The sequence below is a fragment of the Austrofundulus limnaeus genome, unplaced genomic scaffold (assembly GCF_001266775.1).
Source record: "Austrofundulus limnaeus strain Quisiro unplaced genomic scaffold, Austrofundulus_limnaeus-1.0 Scaffold0, whole genome shotgun sequence".
Lineage (NCBI taxonomy): Eukaryota > Metazoa > Chordata > Actinopteri > Cyprinodontiformes > Rivulidae > Austrofundulus > Austrofundulus limnaeus.
Window position 1 is genome coordinate 5,115,444 of NW_013952402.1, and position 18,051 is coordinate 5,133,494.

The 18,051-nt window shown below is 39.9% G+C and overlaps 2 protein-coding genes across 3 annotated transcripts in view; both read right to left on the reverse strand.

Moving 5' to 3' along the window:
• LOC106531940 (semaphorin-4G) overlaps positions 1–3,811 on the reverse strand; it is a 32,040-nt gene extending 28,229 nt beyond the window's left edge. The window contains exon 1 of the mRNA XM_014027932.1: positions 3,681–3,811. The gene's annotated coding sequence lies outside the window, so the exon portion shown is untranslated. The remainder of the gene's footprint in view (positions 1–3,680) is intronic.
• A 3,468-nt stretch (positions 3,812–7,279) lies between these two features.
• Positions 7,280–18,051, reverse strand: part of tp53bp2a (tumor protein p53 binding protein, 2a) — a 23,558-nt gene continuing 12,786 nt past the window's right edge. Inside the window, exons 7-21 of one of the 2 annotated variants that reach the window (XM_014028047.1) lie at positions 17,791–17,968; positions 17,477–17,658; positions 17,205–17,369; positions 15,511–15,558; positions 14,279–14,462; positions 12,880–12,930; positions 12,151–12,273; positions 11,843–11,964; positions 11,337–11,745; positions 10,328–11,172; positions 9,469–9,606; positions 9,195–9,328; positions 8,787–8,953; positions 8,457–8,656; positions 7,280–8,384 (exon numbers count right to left, since the gene is read on the reverse strand). In XM_014028047.1, the coding sequence (XP_013883501.1) occupies positions 8,343–8,384; positions 8,457–8,656; positions 8,787–8,953; positions 9,195–9,328; positions 9,469–9,606; positions 10,328–11,172; positions 11,337–11,745; positions 11,843–11,964; positions 12,151–12,273; positions 12,880–12,930; positions 14,279–14,462; positions 15,511–15,558; positions 17,205–17,369; positions 17,477–17,658; positions 17,791–17,968 (2,988 nt within the window). In that variant the 3' untranslated portion in view covers positions 7,280–8,342. The remainder of the gene's footprint in view (positions 8,385–8,456; positions 8,657–8,786; positions 8,954–9,194; positions 9,329–9,468; positions 9,607–10,327; positions 11,173–11,336; positions 11,746–11,842; positions 11,965–12,150; positions 12,274–12,879; positions 12,931–14,278; positions 14,463–15,510; positions 15,559–17,204; positions 17,370–17,476; positions 17,659–17,790; positions 17,969–18,051) is intronic. The other variant, XM_014028120.1, reaches the window with a different exon arrangement.

Here is an 18,051-nt window from a genome sequence, read left to right on the forward strand (position 1 = left end):
CACACACACACACACACACACACACACACACACACACACACACACACACCAGCTCTGATGTAAACAGTCGCAGCCTTTTTAATTCGCTCCATCAAATGAAGCGAGCAGAACCCTCTTTAAACTGAAAACACCTGCATGCACAGGAGGAAGAATCGTCTGTTTTCACCTCCACCCAGGGCTGCAACACAACTCAGACTGAAAGGTGAAGCCATTAGCACCAGAGGCAGTAACTGCGCCCTCATTCAGAGTCTCAGTGGTCCCTCAAGGCCGACACCATGACAACGGCTGGCTTTAACGTGGCATAATGCGGCGGACAAACACGCAGGTGAGGACGACATTATTCCAGCCTCGCGTTGGGTTTGATCTTCCAGCACAGGTTCTGTCACACTTACTGGGCTGAGGAGGACATTTGTCACATAATTACAGTCAGGAAAGAAAAAAAAAAGATACACAAGCAAAACTGTGCTATACTTTTGGGATCTAATCTTCAGATTCCAGAAAAGTTGCGGTGAAACTGAATCTTTTTAAATCTCAAAACGTGCTGGACTTCTGGTCCCATTTTTAAAACGTCAATTTAAAGTTGCTGTGACTGACATCCAGGTGTTCGATTTTACATCAGTCTGATTGCTGCTGCTGCCGCCTGATTGTGCCAGAAAACCCTTTCAGACCCCGGCCTGATGCATCACCCCGACCCAAATTCACTTATGATAATAAAAAAAGCAGAATAAAATCAAGCTTTTGTTCACATTTTTCTAAATGCATGTTCTGGAGTGCTTCAGAATCATTATATAACTGCATAAATAAAAGAATAAATACAATTTAGAAAGTTCAGTATAACCCAAAAACATGTAGGGCTTTTTATGTTTGACTGATGTTGAGATGGTTTATTTATCAGTTTTAAAAATATATTTGCCAAAATAGTCATTATAGCTAAACAGTAATCAGAAATAAAGTTTATTTATTTATTTATTTATTTATTTATTTATTTATGCTTTTGTTTTGCATGATTATTATACAGATTTGCCTGTTATTTCCTGTTTATGTCACAAAAGAAACATTCTTTGGTTTAAGGCACAAAACTCTAAATAAACAATTTTTTGTCATTCTAATTATTTGAATTGAAAAGATTTATTCCTAGAACTGATTATTTGGTCTGAAGTGTTTCAAAATTTAACTGGAAAAATTACAATAAAATGCTGGTTCTAGTTGGGGTTTTTTATATTAACTTCGACTAATTTGTTACTTTTTTTTATTCTGTGTAGCATTGCTCTGAAATTTAAACTTGTTTTGATGAAATTCAAATTGACAAGTAAATGTTCTTTTACATTTTTCAGTTGGAGACTCATTGAAGCCAAACGACCACAGAATCATTTTTGATTTTTTGAAATATTTCCCATTTCACATGGTAATACAGTAGAGAAAGGTGAGGAAAAGCAGCAAACTGGAGGTTAAGTGTTTGAGTTGTGTGAGAGAGTTATTCTTAGGTTTTATCAAGTTAATTGATTTGGCCCAGACAGAGCTCATTGGACCTCCTGTTTCAAAAACATTAAAAATATTAATCAGCTAAGCAACAAGTTAAAACTTCAAAAAAAAAAATAAAAAAAAAAGTAGAGAGCCAGAAGTTGAAATTAAAATGAAGCTGGCTCAGGAGAAATCCCACCACTCCCACCCTGACCTTTCTAATTCCACTTCCTCCCTCCGCCACGACGTTCATAGACAGAAATGGATTTTATCGAACAATCAGAACCTGGCTGAATGGAGCATCTCGGGGCAAAGTAGTGACAGCTCCATTATCAGACAACACTTGTATTAAAGAGCCTAAAAAACACTTTAGTTTTATGAAGGGAAAGACAAAACAAATGGAAGAAAAGGTCCCAGTCAAACCCATTCAGCTGTGCGTCATCTCAACGATGGACTGCTTTAAAATGGTTTTCTTACAGGCAGAAAGAAAAAGGGAAGGGAACAAAACTGAAGTTTTGTTGTTCGTAGACAGAGACACTGCTGTGAACGAAACACTGAGTTATTTAATTTCGCCCTGATTCTAAAGTTGTTCTGTCAATGAAACCCAAACTGTGGGTCAGAGTCTCTCTGAGCTCGTTTGTCATCATTTGTCGCTTAGTTTAGTCACAATGATCCACGAAGCCACAGTCTTAACCCTGCGTCATTTTGACCCGAGGGCAGCAGGAAGGTTGACGCCGAAAAACTTGGGGGATTGTTTTTGCACATGGAAATTTTCTCCTAGAACCTGTTCCTTGCTTAATGCAGGGATGGCCAACTGGTGGTCTGTGGGCCACGTTTGGCCAGTGGGTGACTTTCGTCCAGCCAATGAGCCCCCGCTCCATTATCATTTGGGAGGTAGACTATCTGTTCGCAAAATTTCAAGGCAAACCTGTATTCAGTCTGCCACGGGGGGTTTTAATGTAAGTCACCACTACAACATGTTGCACAAAGCTAAATATGTGAGGTTTACTGAAGTCACAAGTACATAAGTAACAATGACTTTTTATCAGAACCACACGAGTAAACGTTGATTTTTGTTTTTGCTTCAAATGTTTTATATTCATATCTTTCAAACAAAAGTACAACTGTTATACGTGCATTTGAGCACGAAATATGTTAAGTTACTACACCCTTTGTTGGTTTAATAAGCATATTTACACACAATTTACACACAAACATTTTAAAAAACTGCTTTATTGCATTTAGGTTAGTGCGAAGCACTATGTGGTCCTCTGGTAGGGTCAACAAAAAAAATTGTGGCCCCCTTCCATCATTTAAGTTGCCCATCCCTGACTTTGTGTTTTTTGCTTTGTTTAATGCCCCTTTAGTAAAATATTGAAATTTATTGCTGGCATTTTCTCACAAACATTTTTTAATGACCTTTAAATGATTTGTTAATCACTGCATTATGTCGGCTACAATATTAAACAAACAGAATGTGTAAAATTTACAAAATAACTTAGCTTTTTTGTCTTTCTATAAACACTTGTATCAATATATTTATCAGGCATATGTGGCAACATCCATGCAACTAACTAAATTAATGAGGGTGTTTCACAAGTAAAATGCATGTGATTATTATTATTATTTTGATCTGTGGGTGGGTGGGTTAAGAAGGGCCATTGCCCCCTTCTGGCCCTCTTTGCTGGTGCCCCTGTTTGTAGGGCTCAGGCATAAATAATTCAGCTTTTTCACCAAAATAGTTTGCTTTAAAACGATTCTTCAGGTGTTTTCAAGCGGTTTGTTCAGGTGAGGTAGAGAAGTGAGTTTGATGGGCTTTTCTCTGTGGGCTTAATGATTAGTTACACATCTGCACAGGTGATGTCTCCTTTAAGATCCACGAGCTCCTCCAGAAATTTGTTTGTGTTTTCCTCATAAACACGGAGTTTTAATTAATATCTGAAGGACTGAAAGTCCAACAGGGTGGTTTAAATTTTTATACCGCATCAATGCAGTAAAGACCAGTTTTATACAGTTTATAGTGATAGTCATAATTGTTACACCTGTCTGAATTACACAGGTAAATATTTAACACTTAATGACAATACGTTTTTCTTGAAGGGAATAGTAGTATTTATATCTATTGACCTTTATTATATTAAATCTCGAGGATAGCGCTGCGTAAACGGTAAAGGTTCATTGAAGTAAAAAAAGACGCGTAATCATTCAGCGTTTCTTACCTGAATTCGTGTAGAAATTCAACCAGAAACTGTGTAAACGCGTTTCCTCCTGCCTGCGATAAACCAAGTGGACTTTAAACGCTTGTTCTCTCAAACACCAACTGAGAGCCGCTCATTCGCCGGCAGGTGGTCCGCCCTCACTTTTTTTTTTACGTCTACCTCCTCAAACATGTCCCTTTTCTCTCACTTTATTGCCACGTAATGACGAGGTACCTCATGGGAAACTATCCTACTCCTCCTCGATGCTATAAGAAGTCTGGCAGCCAAAGGAAGTTGCGGTAAAAAAGAGAGAAAGTGCGATAATTTGTTTTTTTTATAAAGGATTTTGTCAGACAGCGCTTCACGGTGGCGCCACACTGACCCCTAGCGTCCACGGATGGCATTACATGCAGTCTGCTTTTGAATAAGTGCAAAGTAAGCTGAAATAATTAATTTGTGTTTCATAAACTAAAAATACAAAGAGATTACAGCCGTTATATTAATTTATGGAAGCCCATTTACGCCACCCTGATAAAAAATAAATAAAACTTGTATCTCATAATTATGACTTAGCCATCTCATAAATATGAGATAGCTATCTCATAATTATGAGACAGCTAAGTCATAATTATGAGATACTATCTCATAATTATGACTTAGCCCCATCTCATAATTATGAGATATTCATAATTATGACTCAGTTATCTCATAATTATGACTTAGCTGTCTCATAATTATGAGATACTATCTCATAATTATGACTTAGCTGTCTCATAATTATGAGATACTATCTCATAATTATGACTTAGCTATCTCATAATTATAAGATACTATCTCATAATTATGAGATAGCTAAGTCATAATTATGATATAGCTAAGTCATAATTATGAGATACAAGTTTTATTTTTTTATCAGGGTGGCGAAAATGGGCTTCCATATTAATTTACCCTCTCTAGTAAAAAAGAAAAGGCTTATTTTTTAATCTTTTACCTGCTTCAAATTCATATTTCATGGATAATATAATGATAATGATGACATTTATATTTTATTGCCCCCAATGCGTCTGGATATTTCAGCTTCAAGCTCACTTCCCTTAATGGTATTTTAGTAAATGGGAAAAAAGGCTAACAAGTTATTAAATAGCCCCTGAGCCTAACTGGCCCTCCCTTTGATTCAAACCTAAAATCCAAGTTTTAAAATGTCTAAATCACTTAAATAAGCTCACAAAGCAAACAGTTAAATCAAGACGAATGTTTTCAGGCTTGTGATAATAACATAGTTTGTCAAAATTTAAATAGTTTTTATCATTATTTGCTAAAAACCTGTGCAGAATTTGAGTGACAAACCAAAAATTGAATGTAAAATTGAATTGCATTAGTTATTTTTTAAGTACTTGTAAAATTGTGAAGTTTTATCTATCATCCATCTATCCATCCATTTTCTTCCGCCTATCCGGGGTCGGCAGCATCAGAAGTGAGGCCCAGACCTCCCTCTCCCCAGCCACTTCTTCCAGCTCCTCCGGGGGAACTCCAAGGCGTTCCCAGGCCAGCCGAGAGACATAGTCCCTCCAGCGTGTCCTGGGTCTTCCTCGGGGCCTCCTCCCGGTGGGACGTGCCCGGAACACCTCACCAGGGAGGCGTCCAGGAGGCATCCTTAYCAGATGCCCGAGCCACCTCAACTGGCTCCTCTCGACGTGGAGGAGCAGCGGCTCTACTGAGTCCCTCCCGGTTGACCGAGCTTCTCACCCTATCTCTAAGGGAGAGCCCAGCCACCCTGTGGAGGAAACCCATTTCGGCCGCTTGTATCCGGGACCTCGTTCTTTCGGTCATGACCCAAAGCTCCTGACCATAGATGAGGGTAGGAACGTAGATCGACCGATAAATCGAGAGCTTCGCTTTCTGACTCAGCTCTCTCTTCACCACAACGGACCGGTACAGCGCCCGCTTTACAACAGACGCTGCGCCAATCCGCCTGTCGATCTCCCGCTCCCTTCTTCCCCCATTCGTGAACAAGATCCCCAGATACTTGAACTCCTCCACTTGAGACAGGGCGACCCCCGCTGACCCGGAGAAGGCACTCTGCCCTTTTCCGGCTCAAGACCATGGCCTCCTTTATCTATCATGTTTGATTTAATTTAAAAATAAAGATGTTTTATATCACAAAATACCACTTTCTATCAACATGGAATCTATTATATAGGAGACAAACACAGTGAAATTTGAGAAGAGAAATGAAGTTTAAATTATTCACAGAAAGTGTGCAATAACTGGTTAAATAAAATTAGCCAGGTGCATAGATTTGGGCACTGTTTTCATTTTATTGATTTCAAAACCTTTATTGGAATTCAGATTTGGTTTGGTAAGTTCAGTGACCCTTGACCCTAATACACATGTGACTCTAATTATGAGAAAGGGTATTTAAGGGGGGCAATTGTAAGTTTTTCTCCTCTTTGCATCTTCACTGAAGAGTCGCAGCATGGGAGGAGTCTCAAAACAATTTTCAAATGAGCTGAAAACAAAGATTGTTCACCGTCATGGTTTAGCTGCTTCCATCTGATAAAAATTGGGATAATTTCATTTTTGACACCACAAGCAAGGCTCTTCTTGAAGATGAATGAATGAATGAATGAATGAATGAATGAATGAATGAATGAATGAATGAATGAATGAATGAATGAATGAATGAAGGAACCCCTCTCTTACATCATTCTCCCATGTATTCAGATAGGCACAAATTCAACGAGTCAAGAAATGAAACTTTTTCCACGTCTGTTGCACAAAGCAACAATAAACAAATCAGACCTTTGTCCGGGTGTGTCCTCACCCCTCGGGTCTGCACGGAGCTCATAAAAACACAGATGGACGGTGCTGGTGTGCAGCGGAGCTCAACAAAACCTCTGATTATGAAAATAACACAAGCGCAGCTGTCGTACGACGTGCGGCTGCCTCTCTCCCACAAAAACAACTTTTGATCCATTATGAATGTTCACATGAATTATGAATGCACTTACTCATTTTCAGTGGGCAGCGTGGATGTTGGGCTGAGTCCTAATTCTGATTCAGGGAGTGGGGGGGGGGGGGGGGGGGTGGATTGTGCTGCATTGGGATTACGTCTCACAAGTCCAGATTCATTAACCCAACAGGACTCACCCACTGAGGAGGTTCACACAAAAGATCATCACTGGCTGCCGAGGCAACAATTATACAAGTATTATATTAGCTGCATGGCAAAATGAAGTGTTTTGTATCAGTGAGCCTAATCTAACAGAAGTACCGCCAACAATAAATACTTTGAATTTTCAAAGTAATCACAATCTAAAGCTCATAGTAGTGGGGTGAAAGGTCAAGTTAACTGATAAGAAACTGCAGATATCAGTTACAGCATGAAGAACTTACCTGTTGATACTTTAGCTCAAAATAAGAAAAGCTTTTAGACGGATGCTTGTTCAGAATTTTCTCCAACAATTTATTTTGTTTGAGATTTAAAAAAATAACTTATAGCAAAAAACCTTCCCTCCAGCAGAGGGCAGCATTCATGTAACGTGCTCACATGATGGTTAGAGAGGACGTATTAAGACTTGTACAAAAACATGTTTGGTAATAACGAAAAAGAGACAAACTTAGTACAAAGTATTTTATTGTAAATATTTAAACTACAGTACATTTGTGTTTATAGTCGTGACAAAAGACCTACAGAAGAGTAACAAAAATAAATACATCTGCATCAATAGATGCGTGAAAGCTACTGTAAGTTCTCTTATGGTTCACCTTTTTTACTTTTAATGGGTGCCATTACTTTGACTATTTAAGTGAAAACGTGTAACCTTTCAATGACTACGAGATGTCAGGGCTTCAATAATTAACCTTGTCCTCACATTTCTATACTAGGATGGAATGATTGTAATAAAAAATAAACATACTTTAAAATGTCTTTTTTTTAGTCAAAGTGTCTCTTTAAGAGTTTCAGTTCATTGATACGTTGATATTTTACTGGTTTTCAGTGACAGAAATATATGTACACGTTATGTCAACCACATGCCGGAGCTGAAACGCTGCTGATGGACTCATTGTGCATCATTTACCACAGAATGAACTGCAAGATTACAAGAAAAAGCTAATCTCTGATTTCTCCACGTTATATTTTCAACACGCTTACCCCGAACGGTGTTGAAAAACACAAACAAAAACTGACAAATAAGCTGCTAAAGATTGTCACAGTAACAGAGTATTTTTTTTACTATTACATCATCTGCTCACTGACCTAAAGCATTGTTATATTTGTTAGAAAATAACCAGCATACCAAGCAAAAACAGTTCAAAAGTGTAGAAAAATAACTTCCTACTGACAAAAATACTGCCTGTTCCATTTTTGCTCCATAGCATTTAAGTTTTGATTATTTTAAAATGCAGTTTTGGATTACAATTTACAAAAATAACAGAATAAAAATAAGGAAACTAAGTATCTGATTGATACAATGAGTGAGGAGGAATTCCTCTATTGTAGATAAAAGAAAGTGCCAGAAATTGTTGATCCTTCATATTACTTGGTTTGTCCTTGCTTCTTCATTTTGGCAGAGTCCTTTTTCGTTCCCAGTCTTTTAAAGCCTGTGTGAGTGTTTGTGTGAGTGTGTGTGTGTTTGTGTGAGTTCTGCCAGGCTGGAAATGTGAAGAGATATTTCGGTTTCAAGCTAGGGTCCTTTGTCTTGGTTTGATTCTGGGGTAGAGCTGTTAAAGACAAATAAATGTCAGAAACGTGCAAAAATGCTAACAAACAGTTCTGACAGTATTTCAACTCACCCCGAGGAGATTTCGTGGAATATAACCCTCGGTGTCTCCCAGGCGTGCCCACCACCAGTCGATCTCGTCTTCATCTTCTCTGCGGACAACGGTCATGCAGTCTCCTTCATGGAAGGAGAGTTCATCCTGGTTTTCACCAGGGTAGTCCCACAGAGCGTAGACCACACCCCGGTTCATGATGCCCATCTTCTCTTGAACGCCTGAGGAGAAACAAGAGTGTAAAAATTAAAAATTTAGCCCTTTTTAATTCTCAGTGATTGCTTCTACAGAAAACAATAAAAAAATAAAAAAAACCCAACAAGCTCAAACAGAGCAGTGGCTTTTACTGACCATAAAGGAACTGGGAGCACTGAGTGTAACCCTCCTCCATTTCTTCACATTTATCAGCTGCTGTCTGCATGTCGCTGTAAGTCATGGCAAACACCGCTGCACCGGACTCCACCAAAAACTTGCACACTTGCACGTTGTTGCAGGATGCAGCGCAGTGAAGGGGTGTCCTAATTGGAGAGGGAAAAGAAAGGAAAAAATCGATAAGATATCAAAAAATAAATAGCATGGGAGTAGAAAACAGGACTTCAGGGAAATTAAAAATAATCTTGAGTCAGAGGAAAGTGGTTGGAAACTTTGAGACATTCGTGTAAGAATGAGATTTACTTCAGGACTTTTTAGATTCAAGTTTTAACCAAACTAACAAAAAGAGCAAATAAGCCATCGCCTCAGCGGGGAACTTGAACTCACCAGCCGTCACTGTCAGCAGCATTAACGTTGACGCCAAACTGAACCAGAAACTTGACGATCTCTGTGTGTCCGGCACACACAGCGTTGTGCAGAGCGGTGATGCCTTCATCGTTGGGCTGACTGGGATCCTCCACCTGCAGTTAAGGAACGACATGAAGAGAAGTCAGAAATCACAACAAATTGAAACTCAGTAGTTATGAGCAATAATTCTTTTTAATCTACACGTCTACAATACAAAAAATAAAAACTATTTCATATAAAACAAAACACTTACTTCGTATATGATCCTCTGGACCAGGTCATACTCTCCCTCCAGAGACGAGTCCAGCAGCAGAGCCAGCGGGTTGAACTTCACCCTCATTTTGTGGTCGATGCGTTCAGAGTCAGGCTTGCGCAAATTAGTCCTCTTTCCCTGAAGATACAATCGTGATCTTTCATCAGTCAAATGATGCCAAAAGTCATTTTAAGTTCACGAACAAAAACAAAACATCAGACTTTGCCTTGGCTACTCTCAGCTCTGCTCAGATCTCAGCTCCTGCTCTTGGAGCAGAAATATAACTTGTGTTTCCAACCCTGCTTTGCTAATCCAGTTTATGAGTTCAAGCTGGGGAAAAAAAACTTATTTGTTACTCTAAACCATGGTTATGTAACCTGATTAGGAACAATCACGTCTACAGGGGGGAAAAAGGTTTTAACTTCTATGTAGGTGAGAAAAAGAGCAAATCTGAGAGGAAAAAAATAGGTCGTTATACTGATTCCTTATTGGATTGTGAGATCTAAACCTCTTACTGAGTTTCACTAAGAGCTTAGCATTAGAAAAATTCAAACTAGTGTTTATTTTCAGAACAGAAAGAATCCTCTTAGACTAAAGAGAATAGGGCCCATTTTCACCAAGAACAGGAGCAGAACTTTAAGGATTATATGTTACGTTATAAAACACCAGATTTGGTTGCTGTGATTGTTCAGGACCTCAATAAAAGCAGAACTTGCACAAACTGTAACTCATGACCTGCTCTTGTCAATCTAAAACATATGAAGTGAAATGAACAAAAGCAAACAGTATCTAGTCCAAAAAGATGAGGCTGTCATCAATATTATTACATCACTGAGAGTTTGCAGATGGGAGTTCATACCGGAGGCAGGGTGACCTGTCCTGTGACCTCAGGTGCTTTCATGTTAAAGGTGTCTTCTCCAAAACTGTCCTGCTCTGCTCCAGTGGGGTATGGAGGTGGTGGGTAGGGGGGAAACTCTTCCAGGAAGCCTTCTGAAGGTGGTGGGGGCAGGTTGGACAATGCGTCCTCAGAGCCTGCAGAAGGTGGTGAAGGGAAGAAGGCGTCTTCGGGCCTGGGAGCGGGGTGGGACGGTGGAGGAGGGGGGATGATGAGCTCGGGGTCTGGGAAGGCTGACGGTGGTTTGGGCTGACCAGCTGTGGATGGAAGTGACACGCTGGCACCTGGAACGTAGGATGGGAGTTGTCCTCTTTCCACCGTCTGGCCGGACTCTGACGGGAAACGTTCTGCACCGAGCAGACCGTGTGACTCTGCAGATCCATTCACCGGCGTCTCTCCTTCTCCAGCGTAGGTGGGAGGGGCTGGCGTGGTTGCAGTGGTCTCCATAGCTTCCTGTAGGGTCTTCTGATAGAGGAGCTTCTGAATGTTGGGTCCTGCTGGACCCTCCGGTTCAGTGATGGAGCTGCGTTTTTTCAGGGGCCGCGGAGCGTTGTAGAGCTTCTTTCTAAGGGCTTCCAGGTCACTCTCACTCTGTCTGTAGGGGTTAGAAATAAAGGGGAGCAGCTTGGTGGGGCTGAGGGGACGGGGGATGCGTTCCGTTTCTTGCTGGGAGCCCTCCGGGGGACCGGGACCCACGCTGTTGGTTCCAGACAGATCAACTTCATTTTCCAGGGCAGGTGAGCGGCGCTCCAGGTATGGATTCTCAAGGTGCTGGGAGCCTCCACTGGGAATCACTGGTTTACCATAAACTATACAGAAACATAAGAAACACACTGTAAGTGTCCAGCAAAATGTTACCCCTGTGGGTTTACAGATAAATCACTAAGAGAAACAAATGTTTAAAAATTCTATGAGAGTGACAACAGTCCTCTGTCCTCTTGACAACACAATCTTAGCATCATTATATTCTTACCACTGACAAAGCCATTGGTGCGGTTTTGAGACCGRTTGAGAGCTCCTTGGATGCCGGACTGGAAGGGTTTTCCTGATCCAGGTTGCTTYGTGTACATGGAGTAAATAGAACTGGCTGCTACGGTTTGTGGTTTATTCAAACTGGTGTCTTTGGGGGATGGGAGCTCTGGGGTGAAGGGTCTCACCGTAGCTGCTGGTGGAGTGTCCTGCTTAGAGGGTAAGGGGAGTGTCTGGCTCTGTGAGGGTAGAAGAGGGCTGTGGCCCTGAGCAGTCTGGGGCTGCTGACTGTGGGGCTTGGCCTTGGGGAAGGTCCCTGTGTTCAGACCTGGTTTGCTGTAGGGAACAGCGGCAGGGCCTTTTGGTTTGCTAGGAACARGTGGTGGCACCTTGACTTGAGCCTTAGGTGCAGACTAGAACATTCAGAGAAAAAAAATAGCATATTAAAAGGGTGCATTCCTGCCATAAACCAACCTGAGCATCAGTCGTGATCTTGTTTTGTTGGCTCACCTGACCGTCCCTGACCAGGTCATCGCTGCTCTGGTTTTTGCGAAGAGAGGCTGGAGGCGGTTCAGCGGATTCAAACATGGACAATGGACGCATCTTCCTGTCCCTCTTCAGTTCAGACTCATCTAATCACAAATTAGAAGAGGCAGAAAACAGTTGTGTCTCATGTTCAAAGGCACTTTGATTTACTAAAAGAAAAGAACAAAGTCCTCTTAAGAAGCACCTACAAGTTAATTTTCAGAAAACCAAGACTGCAGTTTACCTTTTACAATTTGTTGTGAAGCTGTATTTGCTAAGCCTGGATAGCTTACCTAGCTCCGTGTTCGAGTTGGAGTGAGAAGTCATTCGTGGCAGTGTTGAAGCTTGGCCATAACCGATGGTGTTTGAATCCTGATTTGAAGCACTCCAATCTGATAGTTTTCCTGACTGAGGGCCTGAGGGACCAACAAAGGAAGATGGAGGAAATATGACGTCACAAACTGGTAAAAAAAAAAAAAAAACAATAAACAAAGCACAAAGAGCACACAAATTTGAATATGTTTGAGTTGAACACAAAGGTTGTAGGGAATTTAACATTGCTTTGGTTCATCTGAGTTTGAGTCAGTGGTTACATCCACCGCCTGATGAGCCTCAAAAAATGGAGCTCTTGCTACTAGATTTAACGCCTCAAAGATGCTAAAAACAAATTATTTCCATCACACGCACTGCAGATGCATTAAAAAAATGCAGGAACTGAAACAGAGTTCTGCAGATACACCCACAMACACATTTTGAAGACATGACCAGACTGAGTGGGTAACGATCCCAACAAAACATCAGTTCAAGTGAAGGTTATGAATTTGTTCCAACTGACCCGTTTAGAGTCTCAGGCAATGAAAGAAAACTCAACGATCAGAAGTAAACAACACAGCAGCAAAACAATCAAGTAGGCCCAAATTTCAGCTGTTAAATAACTGATATTATATATTTTTGTGTAAATGCATCATAAGAAATAATTGCATCCTACTGAAAAGCACACACGCACAAACACAAGTGTGTACCTTTTCTTTTAGCCCGCAGCTCTTTCAGAGGYTTAAGCAAGAACATGGCTTCTAAGGAAGATGCATTCGAAAGACAAGAAAAACAAAAGTAGCCTTAAATCTCCAGATCTCCTTTGCTTTAGACATGATGATGACTGAATCCAGGCACTGACCCCCAGGAGGGGGCCATGCAGAAAGCAGCAATACCCCCAGGAGTCTGCCTGATACTTCGCTCTRCACTTTGGAAGCTTAAAGAGAACTGGTAATGAGAGATTTTTTTTTTGAGCGCCCACCCATCTCTATCTCTCTTCTTTCCATACTGCACATCAACCCAACATGCAGAAGTAATTGCATGCAACAGCAGAACAGAATGAGGAGGAAAAAAGCACGACTTTTTCTGCCTGTACATGATTTTGCTTTAAACTGGAAAACTTGGGTTGACAAGGATGTGTCAGAGCAGGAATGTTGGATTAAAATATTTTCTGTTACTGTKTTGTTATTACAAATTACAGTGTTTGTAAATACAATTTTGCACTTCATGTGGTGAATCTGACCTCTACCAGGAAKAGTTTAAGAAAATGGTKACTGTTCACATTAGACAGAACTTATGAAATTGATCATTTATTTGATTTGATGAGACTTTCACTTTGACTGCACTGCAGAGTGTCAGACTCTTCAAATGTAATATATAATAAAGTGTGCTCTTAAGCATTAAAATGGTATTTTCCATCGCTCTTTAAAATAGGATCCAATTTTTGGTTGCTAAATCTTAATGTATCCCAACAAATAGAACCACAAATTCAGCAAAAAAAAAAAAAAAAACTAAAAATATAGCTAAAGATAATACCCATGGTTATTACTGTTTGTTTTCTAGTTATGAAAAAGGATCATTATCAGAAGTATCTAATAATTTCCTCCCATTTAACACACATGTAGAAAAGTATCAAGATCATCACAGAAAGAATCAACTTGGCAAGTTCACTCACTGCAAACTCCATCAGTCTTTTGCAGAAAAGACATTGAAGTAAAACACAAAACTATTCTAGATTTTCACACTCAGCGGGGCTACATCACAGCACGCCTTTAAGGAGGTAACTGGCTACCTTCTGAGCTTAAAGTGACRCCACACTCTGCAGGCGTGCCAATGTTCTCTCCTCCTGCAGGAGGCAGGACAATTTAGTTCATCTAAACATATACCRACTGTTTACACAGTCAGTAGTTCAGATATTACAAAATAAACTCCACTTTGTTAGCTATRGAGCACAAAGCAAAAAAAAGTTGGTGGATAAATTATACATAAAATGACAAATGGGACAATATGGGGGACTGCAGGCAACTCAGGCCCCCTGAAGATCCGAGTCATAGTCAGTGATTTAAAAGAAGGAAAAGCAGCTGACAGCTTCTTGTCTTGATTTCTCACCTGTCCCAGTCTTGTTCTGGAGGTCACTGCCTGGAAGAGGTGAAGTGCTGTCTGGATATGCTGGTTTTACAAGTAAATCATGTCTAACTTGACCCCTGGGCATGGTGGATGACTGGATGTATGGGCCGACCGCTGCCACACGAGATGGACCTGACTGCTGTCCGGTTTGGCCATCAGAGGGCAGCTGGAGGATAAAGAAGGCAAAAAAAAAAAAAGAAAAGAAAAGAAAAGAAAAGGAGAACACACTTGTTACTTTCACTGCAGCAGTTTGGTGAACACAGTTCAAGATATGCTGTGATACATGAGACAGAAGGGAGAATACACTTGTCAGCTAAATAAAAAATGAAGATGATACATCGTTACTAAAAAATGAAATAAATTTCTATATTTGAACAGGAAGGATGTGTTGTAAACTTGTGCTTGTATGCAGCACTGGACCAGAACATACTTTGACCCACATTAAATATTGTTTTTCTGATAAAACAAGGAGATACTTAAGAATTTGAAAGGAAATTTTTTTATCTTTCTAACCTGTAGATGGTGCTAGAAAAAAGGTCATTCCAGTGATGAACTCATATTTTAATGAAGTGTGCTGCCACAAACTAAATTATAATAAATATAACAACTAACTGGTTGGGTCTTGTTAACATAAAAAAGTATATATTAATGGTCACCTAAGTAAAACAGATATTTTATAAAAGAACAAAATGTCATAATGTACAAACATCTTTGTTTAATAAACAATGAAACTAGGCGTGGGTGGAACAATGTTTAGTTACAGTTTCAAGTGTTGGGAACAGTTACTGATTTCAAACCATACATTAAAGCGTTGTGATTATTTTGTAAATCAACTTGTCATAAAAAATGCAGAATATATTGCTGTTTTTAAACCGTTTAATGTGAATTTTAAGTTATAGAAAATGCTTACAAAACGGCACAAGTTGTTTAATTTTGGCTGAACTCCAGAAGCTCTTAAGGTTAGAAAACTACACACAGAGTGGAAAATAAAGATATTCCTTTAAAACTGTGAAACCTTCAAAACTGGTTCATATTCTAATGACTGAACCATTTCTCATGTTTGCTGAGCTGATAGGAAATGAACATGCTCCAAATGTTATGTTGTGAATGAAACCAATACAAAAKTKAATAAAAAAAGAAGTGCAAACGGATATTTTACCGGTGCAAACAGAAAGCAGATACAACAAATACAGCTGCATTACTAATTTAGTTACCTGACGTTGAGTGTCTTTTGAAGCTCTCTCTTTAGCAGGATAGCCATTCTTGAAAAAAACAAAACAAAAAGCACAAACATGCAAAAGCAGTTCAAAATACCAAATAATCCTCCCTATTCATTCTATTATTACCCTTTCTTTGTACTTAAATAAATGTAACAGACGGCGCAGAATAACTTTTTGCTGGCAGCTTTCAGTTTTTCTGTTCAGTCAATATGTTGTTGTGTGTGCATGTGTGTGTGTTGAGTGATGTCTGCCAGATGCTGTTTGGTAGGAGGAGAAAGCAGTTTTGGGTGGTTTGTGTCTTTGTGCTGGTGTGAAAAAAGATCACTCATTATGATTCTAGGCAGGGTGTGGGTAAATCACCTTCTCACTAGACCYATTCARGTTTTCCTCTCAAAAACACACAAAAAGCTGCAAACACTCACATGCAAACACTTCAATGTACTACTTCTACTTTATTAGATACATCAAGGGGGTGTTAAAAGACAAGGTGGGGTGCCTATTGCTTATAAAAAGCTCCCAAATAGAACCTCAATAGGATATGGAAATAGCCAGGTCAAACTTAAAGTCTGCTTTAGCTCAGATACATTGTGTCCACTTGGTTTGGCTATTAAACATTGCATGCTTAAGAYTTATRAGGTGTATTTTTTTATATCTACAACAGACAAAAGCATTCACAAGTCCTACAGAACACATTTTATGCAGTTAATTAGTTATTAGTTGAAATTTAATAGGTCTGAAAGACTGAAAGTTTACAGTGAAAGCAGATAAAGTACCCTCATGGAAACAGACTCAGTTCAGATAACATGATAGGAGATCTCCATACCAAAGAGACAACAGGACAAATGACTTGTAAATTTTAAGAAAAGTGAAGACAAATGCTTGTAATCTCACTCGGTCATCAGTGTCATTTAAGCTGCGGCGGTAAAGAAAACAAATTTCCTCCTTCAGATTCTGTTTCATAAACAAATCTGTTGACTCTCATTTACAGCCTCGTGGCAATTTTGTGTGCAAAGCAACTCCTGTAAATGGAGGAGTGACGAAGAGGAGCAAGACAACAGCAGAGTGTAAGCTCAGACTGAAATGTTTCACTGCCAGAGGCGAGTCAAAAATCGGGATGAGTCTGCTGGTAGATTCCTAATGAATGTTTTTTTAAATTGTAAAAAGCAGTTTACAAGGCTAAAATTTTGATCTTTTTTAAAAAAGTGATTGTTTCTTTAAGAAGACTGGTTGTTTGACTTGTTGAGGAAGAAGCCAGAAAAGACTAACATTCCTGCATGTCGCTGACAGTCTGAGCTCATTTTTCCACTCTCACCGTCAGAACTTGTTTCTGTCAGAATGAGACTGTAAACTTAACTGAAGAACAGGTTTGGGAAGAGTTCAAGGTGCAACTTGGTTTTATGGTCATGACAATATTCCAGCTCTCAAAAGCATCATTAGAGGGGGGAAAAAAGTCCCAAAAAGAGGAAATTGACAAAAAAGAAATCAAAAGGAATTGATTCWTTTAATTATCCCAATCAGAGGACAGGAAGTTTGAGGAGCCGAACTTCAGTATGGTGAAATAGTGAAAACCATAAGATATGAGGCTCCAGGAAAATAAAGATGCAAACCCATTTAAGGAAATTAGGAGAAATTCATCAAAAGAATCCATTGTTACAGAAAGGATGACATCTAGGAGAGGTAACACTTACAGGCACGTTCTCTTTCTGTTGAAGGGCCGCCTTTTTCTTCCAAAGCCTATCTCGCAGCTCAATGATTCGTTTGTCCATCGCGGCCACCTCCAGGTTGCGTTTGTTTAGACTCTCCCTCTGCTGCTGCAGCTTTGAATTTTGATCCTGGTTAAGCTTATTTCTCACCTGATYCCAGAAACAACACAAGACAGAAGAAGAGTCAGTTTAACATTTGTGCTTGTTGAACACCATCATCTCAGGAGGTTCATTTTATTTATTTAGTTTCTCCACACCTGTAGCTCTTTATAGAGGCGATCTAGCTCTGCCACTGAGCTTTGGTTGTCACGGTTATTCTCCATTTTGCTATTTTTGAGCAACTCTAGCTGACGACTGAGCTCCTCCACCTTGGATGCAGCCATCATCAGTTCTTTTTGCTTCTGCTGGAACAGGTTGTTCATCTGCTCAATTTCTTCCACTGGAGAGAGAAGTGGTGTGTGATGGAGGATAGATGAGAAGAACAAACACACATGAGTAATGCCATAAAAACAGGAAGTCTTAGGAATGTTTTTTTTTAACATTAATGGATTCATAGAGTGGATGAGCTCACCCAGTTTGCCATTGCTGACACGTTTCTGCTCCACCTGGCCCTTGAGAGCCCTGACTTTCTTGAGTCGTGATTCCTGGTTCTCAATGTTTTCTCTGAGGCGCTGGAGCTTCTCCTGCTCTGAAGCCTGCTGCTGCTGCTGACGCTGCTCCTGTTGCTTCAGGTACCGCAGTCGCTGCTCCTGCAAACAACAGAAAGCAGAAACTGAATAAAAACTATCACCGAATATGCATGGGTTAAAGCGGAAAAAAAAAAATATATATA